The sequence below is a fragment of the Mizuhopecten yessoensis genome, unplaced genomic scaffold (genome assembly GCF_002113885.1).
Source record: "Mizuhopecten yessoensis strain PY_sf001 unplaced genomic scaffold, ASM211388v2 scaffold1861, whole genome shotgun sequence".
Classification (NCBI taxonomy): Eukaryota; Metazoa; Mollusca; class Bivalvia; order Pectinida; family Pectinidae; genus Mizuhopecten; species Mizuhopecten yessoensis.
In genome coordinates, this window is record NW_018404258.1 from 197,513 (window position 1) to 223,260 (window position 25,748).

The 25,748-nt window shown below is 36.3% G+C and overlaps 1 protein-coding gene across 1 annotated transcript in view; it reads left to right on the forward strand.

The window, feature by feature from the left end:
- Positions 1 to 10,171: 10,171 nt before the first annotated feature.
- The window catches only part of LOC110441495 (ectonucleotide pyrophosphatase/phosphodiesterase family member 6-like), a 21,408-nt gene continuing 5,831 nt past the window's right edge, over positions 10,172 to 25,748 (forward strand). The window contains exons 1-4 of the mRNA XM_021484661.1: positions 10,172 to 10,592; positions 16,778 to 16,926; positions 22,724 to 22,895; positions 24,802 to 25,097. Coding sequence (XP_021340336.1) covers positions 10,328 to 10,592; positions 16,778 to 16,926; positions 22,724 to 22,895; positions 24,802 to 25,097 — 882 coding nt within the window. The 5' untranslated portion in view covers positions 10,172 to 10,327. The remainder of the gene's footprint in view (positions 10,593 to 16,777; positions 16,927 to 22,723; positions 22,896 to 24,801; positions 25,098 to 25,748) is intronic.

Genomic DNA, 25,748 nt, shown 5'->3' on the forward strand with positions numbered 1-25,748 from the left:
GCAAGAATGTTAAAACATGAAAGAAATATGGAACAACTAAATCGGGGTGTCATGCCCTGTTTGTTACTATGTTCATTCTGTATTCATAAATAGCGTGATACAACATTGCTTAAACCGATCACGAAACAGATTTTGAAGGACAAACAAAGTTCATAAACAACGTGTTACGCAAACGTGTATCAAATTGACACTGGCGACATGCACCGGTTCGTGCAGCATATACCTAAAGATAAAGAGATTATCCGAAAAGTGCACTTTTGTGTGTGCCAAATAATGATCTTTGACCTCCTCTGCACCTGGCGCAAGATCAATATCTAACTTCAAACTCAGGGTCACTTGTTTCCCTCACGCAATGCAATAAGAGACTTTCAAAAAGAACTAACTTTTATCTTAAATGTATACTTAAAATAGACTAGAAGGGAAATGGGACGAAGTGCTTACGACAAAGCTCGTTGAGCACTGACCCCGTATTATTACAGTCAGCTTGTGTTTGTACTCTCTCTCTCTCTCTCTCTCTCTCTCTCTCTCTCTCTCTCTCTATATATATATATATATATATATATAGAAAAAATAAGATTGTAGTGTGATGACATGTAATTGTGACGTCACGACGTTGATCTTTAGAATAAACCTGAAGAGCCCTGTGAAGGCTGAAAGCAGCTAGTTTTTTAGTCGGTCGTTAATCTTATTTTTTCTATATTAACTTCCTTCACATGGACATTTAATCCCTTTTTATATTATATATGTATGTATATACATACACACACACAAATGTACATTACCTTGAATCCCACAGGGACTTATTGTTAGTACATGTAATCCCTCTTGCACCNCTTTTAAGTATTAATTAGTGTAACAACAGCCAATGTCGTCCTATCGCCGCTTATTGAATTTAAGGAGACGGATTTATATAAGTACTCTGTACTTGTTTCCGATATACTTCAATACATTAATAATAAATAAAGTTTAAACTATTTTTAGTGTCTGTATTCGTCAGTGTAAACGGATTTCCTGGAACAGCCTAATGTCACCTACATGTTTGCTTCTGGCAATGGTCTCATGTTAGGCGAGACTAAAGGAGAAGCGACTAAGTTTTTATTATCTACTGGTCAATATATTCAACTTAGATTAGAAATTAAAAACATATTTTGTTCGGAAATTAAGGGCACGTATCTATTACATTGAAATCAAACAAAAACTGTAAATATGTCAAAATGACATGAAAGTCACCCCATATCCTGTATGATTATTTTCAGTATAATCATTGACCAAGCTACAACTGACAGATTTCCACCTGTCAATCAAAAAGGTGTAACAATGACCAGATGTAAATGCATACACGCTGTTTAGATAACCAAGCCAACACATGGATATATTAAGAAAGCATGTGGTTGATTTACTTGAAGAAAATGCTCTATGTTTTATGACCATAAAACACAAACACGGCAAATAACAACTTTTTTTTATTATTTCTGTGCTGCATCCCAATTTCAAGGCCTTCCACATTCAAACAGCCCACCGTGCCAGGATGAGATATTTCATCTGTTAAAATGAAAAACAAATCAAATAAGAGAACTGAACATGCATATTGGAACAATTTTTTTTCACCAAAACTAAAGGTTGATAATTTAGGAACTTCCCTTCCTTAGTTTGTACTGGTATTGTATTGGTGGTTATTTATCTCCATATTATCAGTTGATATTTCTCAGTAATTAATTTGTTGATAAAAATGTCAATATATTCGAATTCACATACAAGAGAAAAATTAATCGGTGACACAATTATCGGCAAATTGACGTCTCGATCAGAGTTCAAGATTGACACAATTCAAGTTGTATATGCTATTTTAAGTGCCCTGCCAACTACAAAAGAAAGTCGTTAAAAATATCTCAGCTGCGTTATCTCAATTGACTTGCCATTAAACGTCCAGTTTTCAGTACGTAAGATTCTTTTACTTTTTCTAAAAATTACAATTTTTGTTTTATCATAATTAGCAGTTAAATTCCATTTATCAGTGTAACATTGCAGACAATCTAGCATGTGCTGAAGATTGTTAACATCTTCCGAAAACAAAACTGTGTCATCGGCATACATTAACATAAACAGATTAATCAGTTGTAGTTCATAACCTTGACAATTGGAATTTAAAAGCTCACTCTCCATATCATTAACGAATAATGAAAAAAAGCATGGGCGATAACGATTCCCCTTGTAATAAACCGACATGTAAATCGAACATAGTAGACAATTTACCATTTAAATTTATGCAAGAACGTACATAAATAGATCTTATTACATTTCGCAGACTGCCACTCACACCACTTTTCCAAAGTTTATACCAAAGTTTATCATGTGTTACACTATCAAAAGCTTTGCTGTAATCTACAAATACGCAATACAGCATTTTGTTATGTTCTAATGTATTAATTATTAAACTATGTAATGTAAAAATAGCATCCCTGGTACCAAACCCAGGTTTAAAACCAAATTGGACATCGGTAACAATATCCTCTCTTGTACTCCATTTTAATAATCTTTTATTTAACAAGGAAGTAAATAACTTAGCTAGATGACTAATTAATGTTATTCCCCTGTAATTATCCACATTGTTTTATCCCCCTTTTTATGAAGAGGTATAATAACACGCAGGCGCCCAGGACTCTGGAAAATTATGTATTCGTTAAGTAACATATCAGTACCAGACGACTTGTCACGAGACAAACCCCTAATTACATCTGTTAATTCCTCAATGCTAAAATCCACATCTAACCCTGGATAAACACAATCAGTATTTCTATCAATCAAACTATGACCTCGACTTTCGACGATAGGTACATCAGCGAGACCTTTGAAGTATTGAAAAAAATCAGTTAACGATAAATTACCCGCATCGCAGGCCTTCCGCTTAGAAAAATTACGGTAAAATTCTTTAGGATTATTCCTCTTTAACAGATCCAGCATGTTCCCTTCCATTCTCAAATAGGCTCGTTTCAACTTCCTCTCACATACTTTATACTGTTTTTTGGCTTGCGCAAGGCTTACTCTGTTTGTCAATGACCGGTCTACATTAAAACTCAATAACGCACTTTTATATCTATTATACAACAATCTACAAGTATTATCGAACCAAGGTTTATCTGGCCCTTTCTAACATGAACAATTCGATATCTGTCTGTTACGAACACAAAAGTTATCAAACAAAGTATGCGTACAAGATTTTCTAAACATTTATCAATGCTTTCCCTTGTATTAACAAGTTGATCTACTGAACTCTCAATCAAAAACCTATTATCATAAATGTGATTGGTTGCATTGCTCCCGGCCTCATCAGACCATGCTACACTGGTTACTGTTGAAAATCTATTATCTACAGTCAGAGACGTATAAATACATGTATTATACGTCTCTGCTACAGTGCAACAGTTACAATAGGCACTTTTTGACTTAAAGCAGTTTAAAAATACATATATAGGTGCATGATCAGAATATTCATTAAAACGACCAACTTCAAAAGATTTGACATTTGCCATCGACAACTTATCAGCTAGTACATAATCTATTACACTTGTACCATTTGAATTACAAAACGTTATTTTACCATCTGGATCACCTATAGTACGACCGTTAAGAATCTGGATTCCCGTTGACTTACACAACTGTAGCAGACTACGATTAACAGTGTTAATTTGTAGGTCCTCTGAGTTACGCGTTACGTCACATGGCTCTGAGGATAAGACATAAAACCATCAAGTTGACGATGGACACTTTCGTGTAACAAGTCGATCGATATATAATCTGGTTCTCTACCAGTCCGACAGTTAAGGTCCCCTATTACAAAAACTCTACCTAAGGCACTATAATGACCAATACCGTTCTCTAGTAGTTGAAAGAAGTCCTCTTCATATGCGCCGTAGAAAACTGATCTTATTGGCGGTAAATATGTTAGAGCTATAAAGACATCTTTATTATCAGGGAAAAGCTTGCTGTCGATTTCTATCCATAAAATACTGTCCAATTGTACGGATTGTAGAGAAATAAAACCACGCAACCATGGTTTGAATAAACACACTAGACCGCCTCCTTTACACTTGGATCTGAGGACAGGTTGAAAATGCTCAAAACCATTCACCGCGAAATCGTCCGCGTCGTCCAACCAGCATTCCGAAAGGCATACAATATCTGCCTCACTAAATGATTCACAAAATGAGCTATTCTCGGTCTTACTTTTCAAACCCCTCTGAACGTTCCAGCTACAAAATGAAGAGTGTGATTGACCTCCGAAGACCCCTACAGCACCGATTTGACGTTAGTCTCGTCAGACCCAGATCCCGTGGGTGTCGGGAAGTGACGTACGCTGTGCCTGACCGCCATTTCCACGATCACAGCCCCCTCCTACCGTTTCCAGGAAGGGCCCAAGCAGACGCGACAGCCCGATTGCTACCCTGAGATGTTAACGCCTGAAACCTGTTTGATGTAGACACGTTCTCAAATGAGCTACTCACGCCTGAGTTACTATGACTGTCATCCTTAGGTGTTGAGGGTTGTCGCTGCCGTTTAGCTGGCCTACCATTATAGTGTGTATATATAAACACTTCACGAGATTTATCGGTTTATTCTCCTTTCTCCCACTTTTTTCTGATCAAAGGAATTATATAAACACTGGAAAACAATAGATGTGTCATTATAGTCTGTTCTGGTATAGTACAGGTAGATTATTTACCTGTATTTACCTGTTCAGCAATAGGAAATACTGTGTGTGAGTTATAGGAATATTTAACAAATATATTTCCTGATTTTCGTAAAACTTACTGGAATTATGAATAAATATATACAAGATTCCAGTTATTACTTAATAAAAACACATCAAAATACTTTAACTGAAAACCTGCTTTCATTAATTTCATAAAATTAATTTTATACATTTTACTATACATTTACATGTATGTTACATATATATTTCATAACATAGAGAACTCAATTTAGCAAGCAATTTATGACAAATATAATCAGTAAAGACAGAGATCATGTATTACATTATTAAATATGCAAAAACAGATGCAAAGCTGGGATAAAAATAAATAAAACAAAATTAATTACATGTACACATGGAACACTTATCACTGGTTGATCAAATCAATCATATTCGTAAAATGCACACATGCACAAAGATACATGATATAAAACTAATATAATAGCACTAACTTACTAAAGGTGAAATATTCCTAAAAAGCAATGATAATGAAAAGTCCATAATTTTGAGAAATTCTACCAAAGCACCAAATAAAAATTCCATAACAAGCACATTTATCACAATGTCACTATAAAATGCAAACAAGAGGCCAAGGGGGCCTGTATCGCTCACCTGGTTATTAAAGCAATCATGGCACAATATTTACATTTGCTCTGTAATGCCAATTTGTAACCACTTCAGACATGCAGGGTAAGAACTTGGAAGCGTTACTATGGAGACTTTATAATTCATAAAGAATTAAGGTTGTTACTATTACTAGCACATTAGTTGGGTTTGAGATGAAAAGTATGTGATGGCCGTTCATTTGTCGAATTGTCTATATACACAATACCAAACTTTACCCCCTCCCCAAAGGCAAACGAGGGATCTTGGGGACATGAAAATCACAAAGTATATAAACCACTCGAAGGCCTATACAACTATGAGTAGTATTTGATACTAGCATTTCTGGAACTACAGAAGAAGGTTTTTGAAATTCGCCTCTTTTTTCACCCCAAACCCAGCCCCCTAGGGGGTCAGGGTCACAAAAAGTATACCAGCATACCTTCCTCCCCTCACAAGTATTTCAGTCAAATATGAGCAAACTCCGTTCAAAACATTGGAAGATATGGCCTATTTTGTATATTTCATATATAAACTATATTTTTCATCCCCTCACCAGGGGCAAACGGGGGGCCTACAGGTAGCCATGGAAATCACAATTTTTCATAAACCACCCAAACGCTTTTACAGCTATGGGTAGTATTTGATACTGGCATTATTTTTAAATAGAGAAGAAGATTTTTACCCCAACCCCCCTTTTCGGCCCCTAACTCAGTCCCCTAAAGGGACAGGCTTACATAAAAATTATACTATTAAATATATAAAATATTCGTGGATTTCACGTTACTGTTTTGTATAGATCTAGCTGATGAAAATGTAATATAATGTGAAAAAAATGTCTAAAAATGATGAAAATATACTATATCTAAACTACATGTACATATGACAGTACTGTATATATGATACAGGTAATGTGGGAGAACAGGTAAAATATATATGAAACAGACTATAACTATAACTATCACAACATTAATGCCTCTATGATTTTTATAAAAAGTGGGAGAAAGGAGAACACACCGATTTATCTACCCTAATCCAATTAAAACAACCCTTTTCTCGACCCTAACTTACCCTATTGTTCTCCACAGAGCACCCCTCGGAACTAGACAATGTAGCCATAATTCGATAATTGGCGATTTTGATATCAGACGGAGTCGTTGTGTCTACAGGTGACCATTTTGTCAAAACACAAAAGAGTTCCAATACCTGACCTTGCCATTCATCGAAAATGCATTCAGCCGTGACATCGTAAGGATGTCGAAGGGCTTAATTTACCTGTAACAATTGCTCTAGAAACAGTTATCGCTAATAAAAATTCGATTGTCGACAGTAACTTAAATTTAAGCCCCTCATCGACAATCATGTTTTACTTCCGCCATTGGAGCCAGTGGCGACCACAAGCGCGAGCCTTAGCGTGAAATGATAAAGAAAAAGAGACATTATTGAGCATTTCTACCTGAACATCTTATTACAACATTTCTATTGGTTTAAAAAGAAATTTTACCAATATAGTCGTTGGTCAGACATACAATATCTATATCATTTGTGTGTAAAACTGATAAATGTAATGATTCTCTTCGAATGAAATAAATTATCTAACATATTATGACAATTAGGAACAAATTTAATAGGGTTTGGTTATCTTTCGGTAACCAATCGACAAACGACAAAGAGCTGTTACCTGATTTATTTCATCGATTAATCGGGTGGTATTCAATGAATTTATTGTGTGAATGCAACTCTCTGTAAATATCAACGAAGAAACGGCTATCGTTATTCAAAAGCTTCCTCTTTGGTGCTGTTAGGTAGGTACACAGTGTATCTGTTAGGGGTAGGTACACAGTGTATCTGTTAGGTAGTTACACAGCGTATCTGTTAGGTAGGTACACAGTGTATCTGTTAGGTAGGTACACAGTGTATCTGTTATGTAGGTACACAGTGTATCTGTTTGGTAGGTACACAGTGTATCTGTTAGGTAGGTACATCGTGTATCTGTTAGGGGTAGGAATACAGTGTATCTGTTAGGCAGGTAGACAGTGTATCTGTTAGGTAGGTCAACAGTGTATTTGTTAGGGGTAGGAACACAGTGTATTTGTTAGGTAGGTATACAGTGTATCTGTTAGGTAGGTACACAGTGTATCTGTTAGGTAGGTACACAGTGTATCTGTTAGGTAGGTACACAGTGTATCTGTTAGGTAGGTACACAGTGTATCTGTTAGGTAGGTACACAGTGTATCTGTTAGGTAGGTACACAGTGTATCTGTTAGGTAGGTACACAGTGTATCTGTTAGGTAGGTACACAGTGTATCTGTTAGGTAGGTACACAGTGTATCTGTTAGGTAGGTACACAGTGTATCTGTTAGGTAGGTACACAGTGTATCTGTTAGGTAGGTACACAGTGTATCTGTTAGGTAGGTACACAGTGTATCTGTTAGGTAGGTACACAGTGTATCTGTTAGGTAGGTACACAGTGTATCTGTTAGGTAGGTACACAGTGTATCTGTTAGGTAGGTACACAGTGTATCTGTTAGGTAGGTACACAGTGTATCTGTTAGGTAGGTACACAGTGTATCTGTTAGGTAGGTACACAGTGTATCTGTTAGGTAGGTACACAGTGTATCTGTTAGGTAGGTACACAGTGTATCTGTTAGGTAGGTACACAGTGTATCTGTTAGGTAGGTACACAGTGTATCTGTTAGGTAGGTACACAGTGTATCTGTTAGGTAGGTACACAGTGTATCTGTTAGGTAGGTACACAGTGTATCTGTTAGGTAGGTACACAGTGTATCTGTTAGGTAGGTACACAGTGTATCTGTTAGGTAGGTACACAGTGTATCTGTTAGGTAGGTACACAGTGTATCTGTTAGGTAGGTACACAGTGTATCTGTTAGGTAGGTACACAGTGTATCTGTTAGGTAGGTACACAGTGTATCTGTTAGGTAGGTACACAGTGTATCTGTTAGGTAGGTACACAGTGTATCTGTTAGGTAGGTACACAGTGTATCTGTTAGGTAGGTACACAGTGTATCTGTTAGGTAGGTACACAGTGTATCTGTTAGGTAGGTACACAGTGTATCTGTTAGGTAGGTACACAGTGTATCTGTTAGGTAGGTACACAGTGTATCTGTTAGGTAGGTACACAGTGTATCTGTTAGGTAGGTACACAGTGTATCTGTTAGGTAGGTACACAGTGTATCTGTTAGGTAGGTACACAGTGTATCTGTTAGGTAGGTACACAGTGTATCTGTTAGGTAGGTACACAGTGTATTTGCAAACTGAGGTCGGTACCAGAAAGAAAAGTTCAAAAATAATGTAGATGGTTTCTTTCCGAATATTTGGTGACCTCTCAAAAGAATTATATCTTTCGTTAAGTTTTTGCTCTCTGTCAAAATTCGATGAACTTCAAAACATTTTAGAACAAAGTAGAATAAAACATTACCATGGCGGAGAAATATTCCTGACATGTACCCGATCGGAAACATTTGAATCACATAAACAAAGGCTGACAAGAGGCATGTCGACAAAACATTACGGAACTTTGGAATGCTCAAGGCAAAGGGTTTGGTACTCATTAGCCAAAATGTTCTTTAAATAACTTAATCATAGCATGCCTAACAGAAATATAATGTAGCAATAATAAAAAATAATGAATGCTACACAAAATATTAGTCAAGGTACGGTCTAAGGTTTATCTGGTATTTCCAATACTAATCGAACGAATTCAATATTTTTTGTTACTCTTATAGGCGATATATCACTTAATAAAATATGACCCTAATTTGTAAACAAACAAAACAATGTGTTTTTAATTTTAAACACGGATATCAGTCTGATTAATTCAGCCTTAAAAACATGCTTCACCCAATTGAGATCAAGAAAATAACGGAGACCAATTATCTGACCAATTTTTGAAGTGTAATTTATAGAAAATTCCTTTACCATATATTATTGTTTAAAAACAATCATATTTGATTCTTCCATACCCTCGCTGTTTTGTTTTTTATGTCTCTTTTTTCCAATTTTATTTCAAACAATGTTATAAATGTCACTTCCCCTACACAATGTAACGCAAAATAAACGTCTTTAATTCTATTTCGGTTCGTTACTGTAGCTGCAAAAAGTATTACATTTTATTTATTTTTAAATGGGTCTAAGATTTAGGTCGTGGGAAGCTTAATGAACTTTAAAGTTAACATTTCCTTTGTTTTCTAGTAGTTCCAGCGATAAATGTTCATAGTGAGGGTCAACTGTAGGTGTCAAACCTTACATTAGAGATGAGCATATCACCTATGGCCTTACTGACTCCATTAATGTATCATAATGAGATTTTAACTCGCAGCTTAGTGCAGATGTAGCCTTTGTACCGCAGACGTATTACAGGGCGATCTGTCACATTCGCAGAGAGGCAGATACACTTACGTTACGGAACATCTCCCTTTGTTGAAACGAAAATATTCCCTTAAAGCGACAGTTTTCTTTTATGCATACTATCTACAGTTAAAGTCAGCCAATCAGGTTTTGAGATGGAAATCAGCGTCACTTCAAAACAATCACTGTCCATAAATAAGTACATGTACATATGTATTTAAAGTGTGTTGTGCTAGAATTGTCATTCGCAATCAGGATACAGACAAGCATACATGTGTATGTACCACCGTTCTCTGGGTATATAGACGACCCGGGCCCCCGGGACTTTCGGACACGCGCAAGGTGCACCGTGTCATAACAAACTGGGACCAGGAAGTTAGCACCCAGCTTTGGGGCAATATCTTCATACCTGTCTACCTGTATCTTTATATATAAACATATCGAATCGAAATTGTCCTTTTAAACGTGGTCATATCTCTTTAATAGTGAACGCGCTATAGGAACAACAGCGCAACCTTTTAACTTCCGCTTCACGTGGATTGTCCCAGCTTATCGAACGTAAATTTACATGTATAAGGTGGAAGGATTACAGCGCGCGCGGACACTATGAAGGGAAGTACTTGCCGTTTTAAATGTATTTATCACTTGTTATTAATATGTATTATATTTGAGAGTGTCTCCGCACATTCCATAAAGAAGGACAACAAGCTGCTCCTGTTTTTGTTAGATGGTTTCCGTTGGGATTATTTTGACCGACAGGAGATCAATCTTCCCGGTTTCCAAAGAATGATAAGTGAGGGAACTAGGGCGGAATACCTTCAGCCGGATTTCCCATCACTGTCCTATCCAAACTACTATTCTATCATGACAGGTACTTATGACGTTTTAATATTTATTATATGTATGCATTATTTAGCAAGAAATATATCAGACATTGCATTGTTAAGTTTTTATTTTATTGGTTGAAAACATCAGACGTTGAACAAATAGGATTATTACAATGTTATTTGTACAAGCATCTTGTTGATACCTTTTGCATCCAGTTATATCTGACTAAACCCATTAATTTTAGGGTAAGAAAGTTATTGAGTCAATTTTGCATGCAAGTACACAATCTTAGATAATCTTAAATCGCAATAATAACATTCCAAGAGGTTAGAGAATATATACAGTCTGCGATAATAAGATGTCGAAGATGAAGTACATTTTGTACTACTTTGTCCTGCATATTCTGATTTAAGAAAAACGTACATCAAACAGTATTATTATCGACATCCAAGTGTCTATAAACTAATATAATTATTTACCTGTAAAACTGTTAAATCTTTAAATAGACTGGGTAAATATTTGTTGCACGCTACTGCTAAAAGGAAAATTCTCCTCGCTCTGTAGTGATATTATATTAAAATATTATTTGAAACTACTTTGTTATAAGTGTACATGTATAATAATAGTTATTTAATATTCGTTAATAGCGCGTTAAATAGTACTTTAATGACATCCCATGGTTCTTTCTGGCTGTTTGAAGTGATGTAGTGTTTTCATTATGATGTCATTATTTCATGACGTCACATATATATAATTATATTGTGATATACTGTCCTTTCAACAACTTTACGAAACATCATGCTGTAAAACTGCACGTGATATCATTAATACATGTCTGTAGGCATATATATATTTGAATGGAATTGTCCTCCGCCATCTTGTACATTACATATGAATTTTGAATATTTAATAATGTATATTTGTAAACATATATGCTGTATTGCTACAATAATCAATGAAACTTGTTTAAGTGGTTGAAATGATTAATTTTAATTTTAGGAAAACCCGGACAGTCACCTTTCGAAATCCAATTACACACTATGTGATTATAATCTCCAGACGGCCGTCCGTTTTAATTTGTATGGTCTATAATTAGTGTCTTTGCCTCCGGCTGACAATATGCAAAAGTTCATCAGTTTCCAACCTGTCATTTTCTGTTGTGAGATTCCTAAGCATGCTTAATTCCCTACAGATAAAAATACTTGGCACAAGTTGCTACTCCGTGACATTAAACAAGTTTAAGGGAATAACAGTCGTAGTAGTCATAATTGACAATTCAAAAGAAGTATTGGAATATACATTGTACAAGAATATTTCTAATTATTTCATAATGTTTGAAAAAGGAAGAAAAATGTTTATTTTCAAAGCGGATGTCCTTCATTCATACTGCTTTTAAAATAAAATACACATTTTTTTCTCAAGTTTACAAGTTTATTGTTTTTCCTCAGATACATTACAATGTACAACAGGAGGTATCAGAGTATCATAATACACATGTGATGACAAAATGGATGGCAAGTACACAAAACAGTATGCATGATCCATTATCAATAGCTTGTATGACATGCTTATTACAACAGTTTGTTATTTTTTCCCAACAAAAGACAAATTCCATTTAATACAGTCGTGTTACAAAATGACAACAGACCACTCATTTTAATTTGAGAGGGATTTTTTTCTATAATACAAATGAATATATTTTTCTCTAAGCTCTACAGTTATTGAATTTGTACATTTGAATAAATAATGAAATTCGTCGCCTAGATCATTTTTACATAGAGTGCATTTTCGGTCTTGTTTTTGAATATTATGCCACCTACCCGTTTCAATGGGAAATTTTATATTACAACATCTAAAGGTGGGGTCAACATTTGGCCCCCACTTTGATTTCGTTTATTCTTTTGTAGATACATAAAAGTTATCAATACCTGCATAAACAATTATTCATAATTACTACTGATAACCGTAGTGGACCTCCTTGCATAACACCAGGTTGAGTGACGGGGGTATCCTAACAAAATGACCGATAAATGTCACAGGCGAATGTTATTTTGAAAATGAATTTTGATAGTGTACAGTGTATAAGTTACTGTTATTTTGATACTAAATATGTCATATTGGTATACATGAAGTAAGCGTAGTGATACTTTTAATTAGAAAAAACATGCAAAATTTTCATAAAAATTAAAAATATAACCAACATTGTCAACTTGCCTTTATATAGTTACAATAGTAGTCTATATTTGAAACTTCTTTAAAAACTTCCCATATATGTATTCTGTCTACAGAATCATTTTTATGTAATATCAAAACCGGGAAAGTACTTGTTAGCATGCCAAACATGATCAATGGCAAATTTCACATAACCTTGAAGATTTGACTATCGATGTTTATGATAATACCGATACATTTTCTGTTTTTGTATCATACCAAAACACTTTATTATATTACGCATGTTTTAAAGTTATGTGCAGCAGTTACAACTCATGAATATGTATTTTGCCAAAGTAATCTTTCTTCTGGAGAACTACTTTAGTTATAGATTGTGTTATGGACAAAGTTATGCAATTATATAAAAATAAGAAAATAATCTTAATAATAAAACTGTTATACACTTTATTATACCCCACCCCCGCAACGAAGTTATGGGTATGGTGTGTGTGTGTGTTGGAATCAGCTTGTCCGTCCGCCTATCTGTCCGTAGAAAACGTTTGTCTGGACAACTCCTTCTGAAGTAGTGGACCAATTTCAACGCATGTTTCCAGATATGATAACTAACACCTGCAGTCGTGCATCCAGGTATTATTATTTTCATCCTGACCCTTTTTTTTTTTAAAGTTATGGCCCTGTGTAGAAAAACCCTTGTCCGGACATGTCCTCCAAAACTAAGGGGTCAATTTCAACGAAAGTTTTCAAATATGGTAACTACCATCTGGTGGTGTGCATCCAGGTATTCTTTTTTCAATCTGATCCTTTTTTTGATTTAGTAATGGCCCTTTGTTGAAAAATGCTTGTCCAGACAACTCTTCCAAAACTATGAGGCCAATTTCAACGGAAGTTTACAGATATGGTAACTGCCCCCTGACATTGTGCATCCAAGTAGTATGTTTTCAGTCCGACCCTTTAAAAAGGAGTTATGACCCTTCTTAAAAAAAACTTGCATCAGGGTAGTATTTCTTTTCATTTTGACCCTTTTTAAGGAGATATGGCCCTTTGTTAAAAAAATCTTTGTCTTGAAAATAACTCTTCCTTAAGGTCATAGGAGTGTATTGCAAAACAGAAATGGGAAGTACATCCCTAGTTGAAAATCCAATGTAGGGAGACAGTATCACAATTTCCGCACAATCTAATGTTTAATATTAAACTGATGAATATTGTATGTTTATTATTGACAGAACAGTGTTTTTTTCAATATTAAAGTATTTCGAAGCAATCCAGGCATTAATTCATTTGTTTTTTAATCAATGAGTCACATGTGTCCATTTGTCTGTACTTCAGGAAACCGGCTACCTATTTCGCTACTGTGAAGTTTTTCAAGATCGATAACTCTTACATGCAATTACTATGTGTATATGGTTTTATCATAAAATGTCAATTTTTTTTATCGTTTATAGATAATTGATTTTACACAATTTCAGCATTTATGAAATTGATATACATTAATGCAATACTAATATATGTCAGTATCATGTTTATTGACATTATTTTGCAAAACATTGTGTGTTTCAATTTTTTTCAGAATTCACGCCTTTTTACATAAATTTCCATTTAAAATCCTTAAAGTTCTGACAACCTATATTATATTTGTGGCAGAATATTGTCTTTACTTCAAAGCAATATAACAACAAAACTTGAAGAAATTCTACTGAGAAATAGCGACACAATCTTTATTACCTTAACTACTAGGACGATTTCAGCGGGGATATTAGTTAGTATTTGGCTTAAAGTTCTAGTTATTATTTTTTTTGCCTTTTGCCCACTCATTAAACAAAATATGAAGGAATATTACAGTATTTTATATCGTTAACTCTAAACAAATAAGCAAGGAAATCTATCCTTGTCTGACTCCCCATACAAAAATTGTATTTCAGCACATTTGATTTTTGTGACCTTGAACGAAGGTCAAGGTCATCAACGTTTACAACACCTAAACTCATATACATCAACAACCTACTTGCTAAATATCAAAACCCAAGGACATTTAGTCATGAAGAAACACAAGTTAAATGAAATGTGGAAAGAAAGTTGTTTTTCTTTTTTTTGAACCAAAACTGTTAAATGACAAATTTACCGGTTGTTAATTTTTTCTGAAATTCCTTATGTTGAAAGATATCAATGGAAGCCAACTTCCAGTAAGTGAGAAAAAAAGACTAGTTTTAGTTCTAAATTAACGTGTTAAAAATGGAAATTTTCTCATTAAAAAATAAATTTCACACACTTTTCTGCATAAATCTTCAATAAATCTTCTATAATTCTTTACGTCGTTTCTATCACCTTTTTTATGCAGAGGTATAATAACTCCTTTTGACCAAGCTTTATGTAAGTATGGCATTAAACAATTTCAGGAAAACTGATGCAAAAACATCAATATACTCAATAAAATAGTCAACTTGCTCAATTTGACTGGAGAGCTTTGAGAACTCGTCTGGCCCGTGTACAGCACACCATCAACAAACATTTTATCAAGTTAAACTCTTACTTTGTGCCCATTAAAGCTTCCCCCTGCCTCCTCAACGACTCTAGGGAACTCCGAATGCTGTCCCGACGTAATTATTAATGAGAAGTCTAGCAATGTTCCGAACGACAAGAGGGTGCGCTTGATTGGTGCGGATTTTATGTTAACTCAGTCTGCCCATACTGGTCCAGCTACATGTCGTTCTATATTGAGCTGGTTTGATTTTAGCTCATTTTGGCAGTGCTATTGGTAGAGCTTGTTCACTTTATTATAATGAATATACCATTTGTAGTTAATTAAGCATTGAACTGTTTTTGTATGGTATTTATGATCTATTTGAATGACACAGCTTTGCAAGCAAACAACATAACGCGCGCTGCAAAGCTGTGTCATTCAAATAGATCATAAATACCATACAAAAACAGTTCAATACTTATATTTACGTTTTCTTTGCCTCTTATGTTCTTTTTTAACTTATAATTTATATTTAAAATTAAAAATGCCCACCTTATCGACAGTCCACACAATTTCGTTCAATAGTTTGAACAGCGTATTGTCGCGTGCTGATTGGCAAACAAAGTAGTACTTTGAAATTTTAACAAACACTTCAATTTTATTCCACAATTCAGTATCAATACAATTGCGTATGATATGTCTATAGGGTGATTTAAGTTTATCAATAGAACTCTGAGCTGAAAGTTAGATTTGAAATTGTTTCGATTTTTCCCGGAACAAATTTCGCGCATGGACAAATACAGTGAACACCGTAAATCCGACCTTGCCCTCCACGAGGGAGTTATTTTTGAAAGTTAATTCGAACTTTTCTCTTTGCTCATTTTGTGAAGAATCCAGGCGTGAATTTATTTGTTGATTGTATGGGAACCTGACAGCAGTCGGTAGACTCTATAACAGACTCATTATTTGACATGTCGTCAGAAACTGAGAAACTGTGGATGCGAGACGCGTGAAACTGATAGCGTTTGAAGCGAGTGATCTTGCGACGGAGCACAGGGTCGTTACAAATGTCTGAAATGTGTATGTGTGCTGTGAATCATATCAGTAGGTCTGTAACTTATGTGTCAATAGGTCTATAGCATATGTGTATTTCAGACATTTGTAACTAACCCCTGTTGATCAGTGCAGTGTAACAGACGATATTTCTGATAAATTGCATGAGCGTTAAAATTGTTTCCATTGCCGGCATTGGTGATTTCAACCGATGTGCGTTTTGTACGATATTGCAGACCTTGGTCTAGTTTTCGTTGTACTAAAAGTGTTTTTATTATTTTATTTTTTATTTGCACATAAATTTACAATGACATTGTCAAATCGCACAATGCCAAGCGATATTTCAGCAGCCGTCATGTTTAATTATATTGGATATTGTAGTTCCGATCAGTGTCGTATTAATACGCTAAGAATTGTGTCTCGTTATGCATGGTAATTAAAGTCCAATCAACGACACAGCTTTCAAAGAGGCTATATAGTGACAATGCCATGCAAATGTAAATATTCATGATCATTTTTAATATTTTCTCTGTTATGTTTTACAGGTCTACATTGTGAGGACCACGGCATGGTCGGCAACTACATGTTTGACACTAAACACAACGAATCCTTCCTTATAGGGGTCAATAAGGCACAGTATAACGCCTACTGGTGGGACGACGGGGAACCCTTGTGGGTCACTGCCGAGAAACAGGTCAGTAGGGCTAGTCACACCTTACCTGTGGGTCACTGCCGAAAAACGGGTAAGTAGGGCTAGATACACCTTGCTTGTGGGTCACTGCCGAAAAACAGGTCAGTAGGGCTAGATACACCTTGCCTGTGGGTCACTGCCGAAAAATAGGTCAGTAGGGCTAGACACACCTTACCTGTGGGTCACTGCCGAGAAACATGTCAGTAGGGCAAGTCACACCTTACCTTTGGGTCACTGCCAAGAAACAGGTCAGTAGGGCTAGTCACACATTACCTGTGGGCCACTGCCAAGAAACAGGTCAGTAGGGCTAGACACACCTCACCCGTGGGTCACTGCCAAGAAACAGGTCAGTAGGGCTAGTCACACCTTACCTGTGGGTCACTGCTAAGAAAGGTCAGCAGAGCTAGTCACACCTTACCTGTGGGTCACTGCGTAGAAAGGTCAGCAGGGCTAGGCACACCTTACCTGTGGGTCACTGCCAAGAAACAGGTCAGCAGGGCTAGTCACACCTTACCTTTGGGTCACTGCCAAGAAACAGGTCGGTAGGGCTAGTCACACCTTACCTGTGGGTCACTGCCAAGAAACAGGTCAGTAGGGCTAGACACACCTTACCTGTGGGTCACTGCCAAGAAACAGGTCAGTAGGGCTAGTCACACCTTACCTGTGGGTCACTGCGAAGAAACAGGTCAGCACGGCTAGTCACACCTTACCTGTGGGTCACTACCAAGAAACATGTCAGTAGGGCTAGTCACACCTTATCTGTGGGTCACTGCCAAGAAAGGTCAGAAGGGCTAGTCACTACTTATCTGTGGGTCACTGCAAAGAAACAGGTCAGTAGGGCTAGTCACACCTTACCTGTGGGTCCCTGCAAAGAAACAGGTCAGCAGGGCTAGTCACACCTTACCTGTGGGTCACTGCCAAGAAACAGGACAGTAGGGCTTGTCACATCTTACCTGTGGTTCACTGTTAAGAAACAGGTCAGTAGGGCTAGTCACACCTTACCTGTGGGTCCCTGCAAAGAAACAGGTCAGCAGGGCTTGTCACATCTTACCTGTGGTTCACTGCTAAGAAACAGGTCAGTAGGGCTAGTCACACATTACCTGTGGGTCACTGCCAAGAAACAGGACAGTAGGGCTAGTCACACCTTACCTGTGGGTCATTGCCAAGAAACAGGTCAGTAGGGCTAGTCACACCTTACCGGTGGGTCACTGCTGAGAAACATGTCAGTAGGGCTAGTCACACCTTTCCTGTGGGTCATTGCCAAGAAACAGGTCAGTAGGGCTAGGCACACCTTACCTGTGGGTCACTGCTAAGAAACATGTCAGTAGGGCTAGTCACACCTTACCTGTGAGTCACTGCCAATAAACAGGTCAGAAGGGCTAGTCACATCTTACCTGTGGGTCACTGCCAAGAAACATGTCAGTAGGGCTAGTCACACCTTAACTGTGGGTCACTGCCAAGAAACAGGTCAGGAGGGCTAGTCACACCTTACCTGTGAGTCACTGCCAATAAACAGGTCAGTAGGGCTAGTCACATCTTACCTGTGGGTCACTTCCAAGAAACAGGTCAGTAGGGCTAGACACACCTTACCTGTGGGTCACTGCCGAAAAACAGGTAAGTAGGGCTAGTCACACCTTACCTGTGGGTCACTGCCGGAAACATGTCAGTAGGGCTAGTCACACCTTACCTGTGGGTCACTGCTAAGAAACAGGTCAGTAGGGCTAGTCACACCTTACCTGTGGGTCACTGCCGAAAAACAGGTCAGTAGGGCTAGTCACACATTACCTGTGGGTCACTGCCGAAAAACGGGTAAGTAGGAAGTAGGGCTAGTCACACCTTACCTGTGGGTCACTGCCAAGAAACAGGTCAGCAGGGCTAGTCACAACTTACCTGTGGGTCACTGCCAAGAAACAGGTCAGTAGGGCTAGTCACACATTCCCTGCCATAGAATTTCTCAAATGCTTATCTTTCTCAAGTTTATTATAGCAGCTTTCAAATGTTGGGTGTTGTTTAACTTAAGTTTGGTATAGTTCCCAAACTAGTGACTGTTGCTTAATTTGAGTTGGTTATCGTGATCCACAGCTACAATGTAGTAATGATTGTTTAACTTGAGTTGGTTATCGTGATCCACAGCTATAATGTAGTAATGGTTGTTTAATTTGAGTTGGTTATCGTGATCCACAGCTACAATGTAGTAATGATTGTTTAACTGGATTTGGTTATAGCGCTCCTAAACTTTAAGTAACTGCTTAGCCCGGTTCATGTAGAGTGACCCCCATAAGTGATGATTATTGGTAAATATAGTTTAATTATAAACAGATTTATTAATTTATATAGCTATAGGAATATATTTGTTAATTTTTCTGTGGATTAATTTATCATTTATGAAGGGTTTAAAAACATGCAATTTGAATTATTATACGATATAGAGGAATAAAGAGGGAGAGAAAAAAACATGGATGGATTCCTGTTAAAGTGTTATAGGTCTATCATTGAAACAGGGAACCTTTTGTTGTTTAGATGTTTCACCGAAAACATGGAATTATGTTACACCATTGCGGCTGTATTTATTAAAACACTATAACCGTAATACAGAATTATATATTTATAGCCCTATAATTCTGGACAAGGTTGCAAAAAAATAAAAATAAAATAATAACAAACTTAGTTTTAAAATCGAGTTTGACAAAATTTGATATCTAAATTCCGTAAATCATTTGAAGTTATGGCCAATCATCTCCAGTGTTATAATTAATACGTCACACTTGTATGTACTAATGTCACTGCAGAGTAATGTTCTGATAACTCCTAGGTAACTGTGGTAGGTTTACATAACATGGAAAGCCTAACGTTACACTTGTTATGGTATAAAGTGATACCCTAAAATACAATAGTGTCGTAAATTAAACTCCAGCACAAGAGTTCGCCACGGGAGTTTTAATTTATTGTAAAACTGCTAAATTCCACTCAGCAGCCGTCGACATGTCTCCAGCCCTTCACGTCATCAAATGCGTTCAAAGCTTCTAACCGTACCACGTGACTCATATAACTCCTTAAGTACACAAACATGTGTCGGGTTGAACTACATACTTTGTGTATTTTGTTATAAATCATTGTATTTTATAGTAATTCATGGTAGTTAAACTCCGTACATTCATGCGCATCATTTATCAGCAGATGGGTTAACGTGATGTCTAACCTCATAAACAAATCCCTTTTCTATATATATTTTAAAATATATGTACTTCCTAATTTCTCAATAAAATATTGTTAAAACTCAAAGTAATGGTTTAAACCTATACATTCTGTTGAGGTATGCATTTATTCTGTCAAATTATTCAATTATTCTGGACTACATATCTTGGTATTGTCTAATCTCTTTAGCTAATTAGACAACCTGTGTAAGGCGAACATTTATCAGATCTGGTTTATTTGTGGTTTACGTCCTATGAACAGCTATGGTGAGTTTAGGTCGAGCAAGGTTTTAGTGGACGAAAATCCGAGTAATCGGGGGTTTACGATAAAATGTCTATGCCGACTGTAAATGCTCTTAAAGATGTCGTTTTAGACTGGTATATGAGGTCAAATCAATTGACACCATTTTCATGACGTCACAAATGGCTCTGCTTGGAAGTTGGTTTTTCTAATTATAAACAGGCATACACGAAACGTACGCTTATTTAAGATAAATCTTGAATTTTGATTATTTGATTTTCAATCAGATGAAATATCTAACTTATGAAAATGTAAACATTGATCTGCTTCCAGTTGGCATTCATAGTCAATATGAACACCAAACGGAAGTGACAATTCAACATGAAGTGCAAAAATGCAATGAAACTTTGATAGTGTCATACGGGACAAAGACAATGGTAAATCACTGGTGATTCTGGTAACCGTTTAACACATCCTGTTCTGTTCAAAGAATGATGTTTCGATGAAGATCATAAGCTTTAAAGCTCACAGTTTTGATTTAAAATCAGACCATCACCATTTACCCAACGTCTTACCTAGGATATCAAAAGCAATTCGGCGTTGACCATGCTAATAAGCATTGAATTAAGTCCTATTTCTACACGAAAGGAAATCTTACAAACGGTATATTAAAAAATGGTGGGAAAAGTTTGATACACCATACTAATGTCGAGAAAAAAAACCCAGTTTACAATACCATTACAACAACATAACTAAACAAAAGGTTATGACATAGGACGGCGTCAGTTACTTACGGTAATGTTGTCCTGGTGCAGCTGTCTTCATTGCATATGTCAAAAGACTTGTTTTTTATAGGCCTCCCTACCAACTTGTGGGATGAATCGGCTAGGAGTTAGTAAACATTTTTTTAATACCCACTAGTGTGTAACACACTGCACGTGAATTCTTTGGTTAATCCTCTAATTATGACGACAAGTAACAATGCTTTGCAACGTCACTTTCCATTATGACGTGATCATTCCTGGCAATTGTTTTAGCCGATAAGAAACAGGAATTATGTATGACAAAGAGCAACATACAGTTTTCTAGATATACTATCTGAACGTTGTGGGAGAAAAAGGCCCCAAACCTCGCTATGATTGATTATCATGTCAATGTAACTCTCGTTAATTAGGGATTTCCATTTAGTATGGAAATACCTATTGATATTGTTATGTTTTTTCTTTAAAATTCTTATTCTTATTTCCGCATATCTTGTGGACACTCTATCTCAAGAAATAATAAAGATTTCAAAAATGCACTTTAAACTCTTCTCCTCAGTCATCAGGACGCATACAAAGTTGATATTTGGCACATCCATAGAATGTATCCTTGTCTACAGCATTTATCGGATATCGTTGACCTTGAACTTAATTCAAGGTCAAGCAAGGTCAACTGGGGCCAAATGATCCAAAAAATGAAAATTTCAAAATTCTTAAAAACTTTATTTTTACAGCACATTTAAAAGAATGCATCCTAATTAGAAGATTTATTAAGTTTCAAGGTCAATACATCATGATGCATATCAATGAACATGACAAACCTACAAAATATCGCTTTAAACATTTTCTGCACTGTACAAAGGGCAATAACTCTTACAGAAAATTTAAACTCTGTAGAGACTGTGGTCCCATTGAATCAAAGATCTGACCTTATCCACAAACAAGGTAAATCTTCCAAACTTACTAGGCATGATAGTCAGCTTCAATATGTCCAGGAACAATTTACAAGGTTTGTCAGAGAAGGAAAACGAAGGGAAACGTATAAAAGCGATCGTTAGTCCGAGAACATTTCTTTGTTCATTTTCTTGTTGGAAATCCCGTGTTTTGATCTTGATCAAATCTAGTTAATTTTGAAATTGTTAAAGACACACGGCTAACCGTGTCTTTATATAATGAAAATAAACTAACCCGAGCTAGAATGACACGATAACCACGTACCTCTTGTGCTGTAACCTCCGAGGTTTCGCCTACGTGGGACAGAGTTACTGTACATATGAAATCGTTTTGGCATTCCTTTCGCGTCATTTGCCTTATACAGTACAGACTAAGTTCTTGGTTGTTTTCCAGCTGTTTATAAACGTAATTCTGTTGATTCTACATGAATTGGGATACACTGATGTTAGCTCACACCATTTAGTACGAAAATCAACATCTCAATAAGACAGCAGGCTTCGGTTGTTTACAGGTCTCGTTGTACATCATATCAGTACATCTAAACAACGTGTATGCATGACGTCTCTCACAATCCATTCAACTTGATTTTTGACATAGCGACTGGGTCAGAGTCCCAAACACTCTTGTATCTGACGTTTATTTCTGTTTAGGGAAAGCGGTCTTATTTCTACTCGTGGCCCGGATGTGAGGTCACCATCAGGGGAGTGGATCCAACTTACTGTAAAAAGTACCCAATGTTTACCTACCCCAAACTGAAAGACATGCAAGCAGCCATTGCGGAGGGCCTGGAACTTTTCTCTAACGGATCCGCGGACGTTGTCGGTAAGATGTCTTTGGGCTGTGCTAGGTTGTGGGATAATAGTACATGTTATATATTTCTGTCTTTACCAAGTAGCGATTTGTAACAAGGGCGTCCTCATGGTTCTTTGAGGCTGGGTTCAGAGAAATATGAGGTCAAAATACATTGACGCAAATAGGTTAAGCTATTGAGCAGTCTGATTTTGTCAGTAGTAACAATTCGATCATGTAAGGTTAAGGGTACTACTGCGTCAGTTACAATAGGAAAGTACAGATCCACCGTTTTTATACCGGTATTAACGCAAATTAGTTGAATACATATCAACCATGAATCCGGCTAGGTATATATGTTTGTAAACATCGATTTATCGTGGTTCATACCGTCTTGCACATTGAAAAATACGGTTCAATACATAGAAGGAGACGAATTAATATAAGTACTTATACTTGTTTTCAAATCCTCTTTGTTGATTTTGTATTATTTTGTCACTGCCATATATTGAATAAAATACTGTTTAAACTAATACATAGAAGATCTGACATGAGTGTCCATGTTATAATGAATTTATTAAACGAGGTCAATAAGTTGATATGCCATTCTAAATTATAAAGTTATTTTCCATTTAGATATAGGCATTCCCTGATATATATATAACTTGTTGGTATAGGAACGCGTTAGGATTCTCTGGCGTCAATCGACGCGCTAGGGGCGTGATAGGACGTCAGGTCGGCTATTTAATACACCAGATCATACAAAAGGGGCTGGTTTTAGGAATATAACATCTGTAAATTTCCATATTGCATATTTATATATTATAATTTATAATTTTTTGTGTAGCGCCCTATATAAATGTTTGTGTAGCGCCCTATATAGTTTTTTTGTGTAGCGCCCTATATAAATGTTTGTGTAGCGCCCCATATAGATGTTTGTGTAGCGACCCATATAAATGTTTGTGCAGCGCCCTATATAGTTTTTTTGTGTAGCGCCCTATATAAATGTTTGTGTAGCGCCCCATATAAATGTTTGTGTAGCGACCTATATAATTTTTTGTGAAGCACTCTATATAAATGTTTGTGTAGCGCCCTATATAATTTTTTGTGTAGAGTCCTATATAAATGTTTGTGTAGCGCCCCATATAAATGTTTGTGTAGCGCCCTATATATTTTTTTGTGTAGCACCCTATATAAATGTTTGTGTAGCGCCCTATATAATTTTTTGTGTAGCGCCCTATATAAATGTTTGTGTAGCGCCCTATATAAATGTTTGTGTAGCGCCCTATATTAATGTTTGTGTAGCGCCCTATATAATTGTAAGTGTAGCGCCCTATATAATTCTTTGTGTAGCGCCCTATATAAATGTTTGTGTAGCGCCCTATTTTTTTTTTTTTGTAGCGCCCTATATAAATGTTTGTGTAGCGCCCTCTATAAATGTTTGTGTAGCGCCCTATATATTTGTTTGTGTAGCGCCCTATATAATTGTTTGTGTAGCGCCCTATATAAATGTTTGTGTAGCGCCCTATATAATTTGCAAAAGTACTCTAAGGAGCTTTACAGCACATTTCAGGTTTTATATATATCTAGAGCCTTTTCAATTGATTGATATTTCATAGTTGACCGATGTTTTAAGAGACATGCATTTACCATATTAACAAAGTTTTATATATTAATGAGTAATTAGGATTGTCTAATTATATAATTTCAATACTTACACAGGTGTTTTCGTATTATTTATATCCAAGATTTAACTCTGTCTTTTATCTGCACATATCTACCACATTTCAACCAAGTCTGTTGTGCTAATAAGCAATAAGGGATTTTCTTATTGTACTTATTTGACATTTACACATGTGCTTTTATATTTTTTTGTCTCCAAAATAGCATTTTACCTTCTATCTTTTTAAATATATTTCTGGTTTAATCCTCTAACCAGGTATATACGTGGAGCTGCCAGACAAGTATGGACACAAGTATGGACCGTCATCGTCACAGCTGAACCAGAAACTGATGGAGATTGACACCGAAATGTTCAAGTTATTGGACGAGCTCGAGTCACGTGATCTTCGTGATGACGTCAATATCATGATTTTTTCCGATCACGGAATGACAGAAGTGAGCGAGACTAGAGTAATCAACATTACGGATTACATAGATATAGAGGATATCCGAGTGGTACTAGATGCGGGAGCGAACGTCTATATCTGGCCTAACGACGGCAAACTAGATAAGGTAAAAGGTGGCTTGAAAATAATTTGAAAAACATGAAATCATTCACAATATTGATTAAACCTCAATACTGATGTCTGCAGAATACACACCCTTTCTCGAAAAAGGTAATTTCAGCAGTATAGACACACCCTATTCCAAAAAAAAATTAATTAAATAAAATACACACCAGTTTCCAAAAAAACCTGATATATTCAGGATGCATATTTGTTTTCGGTAAAAAAATATTTATGCATTTTGCACTTTTATTTTTGAAACAGCTGATTTAAGCAGACTGCATACCTTTTTCCGGAAAAAAGCTGGTGTATGCTATTTTTTTTAAGAAAATTACTGATTTATGCAGAATAAATTTCATTATCGAAAAAGCTGATTTCATCAGAATGTATACACTTTGTTGAAAAATCTGATATCTGCAGGACGCACATTCACATTAGAAAATTAGCAAAATTCTCTTACATTTACGATAAAGTTGATTTAAGCATATTGCATACACTTTGTCGAAAAGCTGATGTATGCAGGATGCACATTCATTTTCGAAAGGGCTGTTTCATGCAGAACACACACCCTTTTCGGCCAAAGCGGAGGTATGTAACATTGCGCATTCGTTTTCGGAAAAAAATAAATCGATGCAGAATACACTTTTTTTTGGGGGGG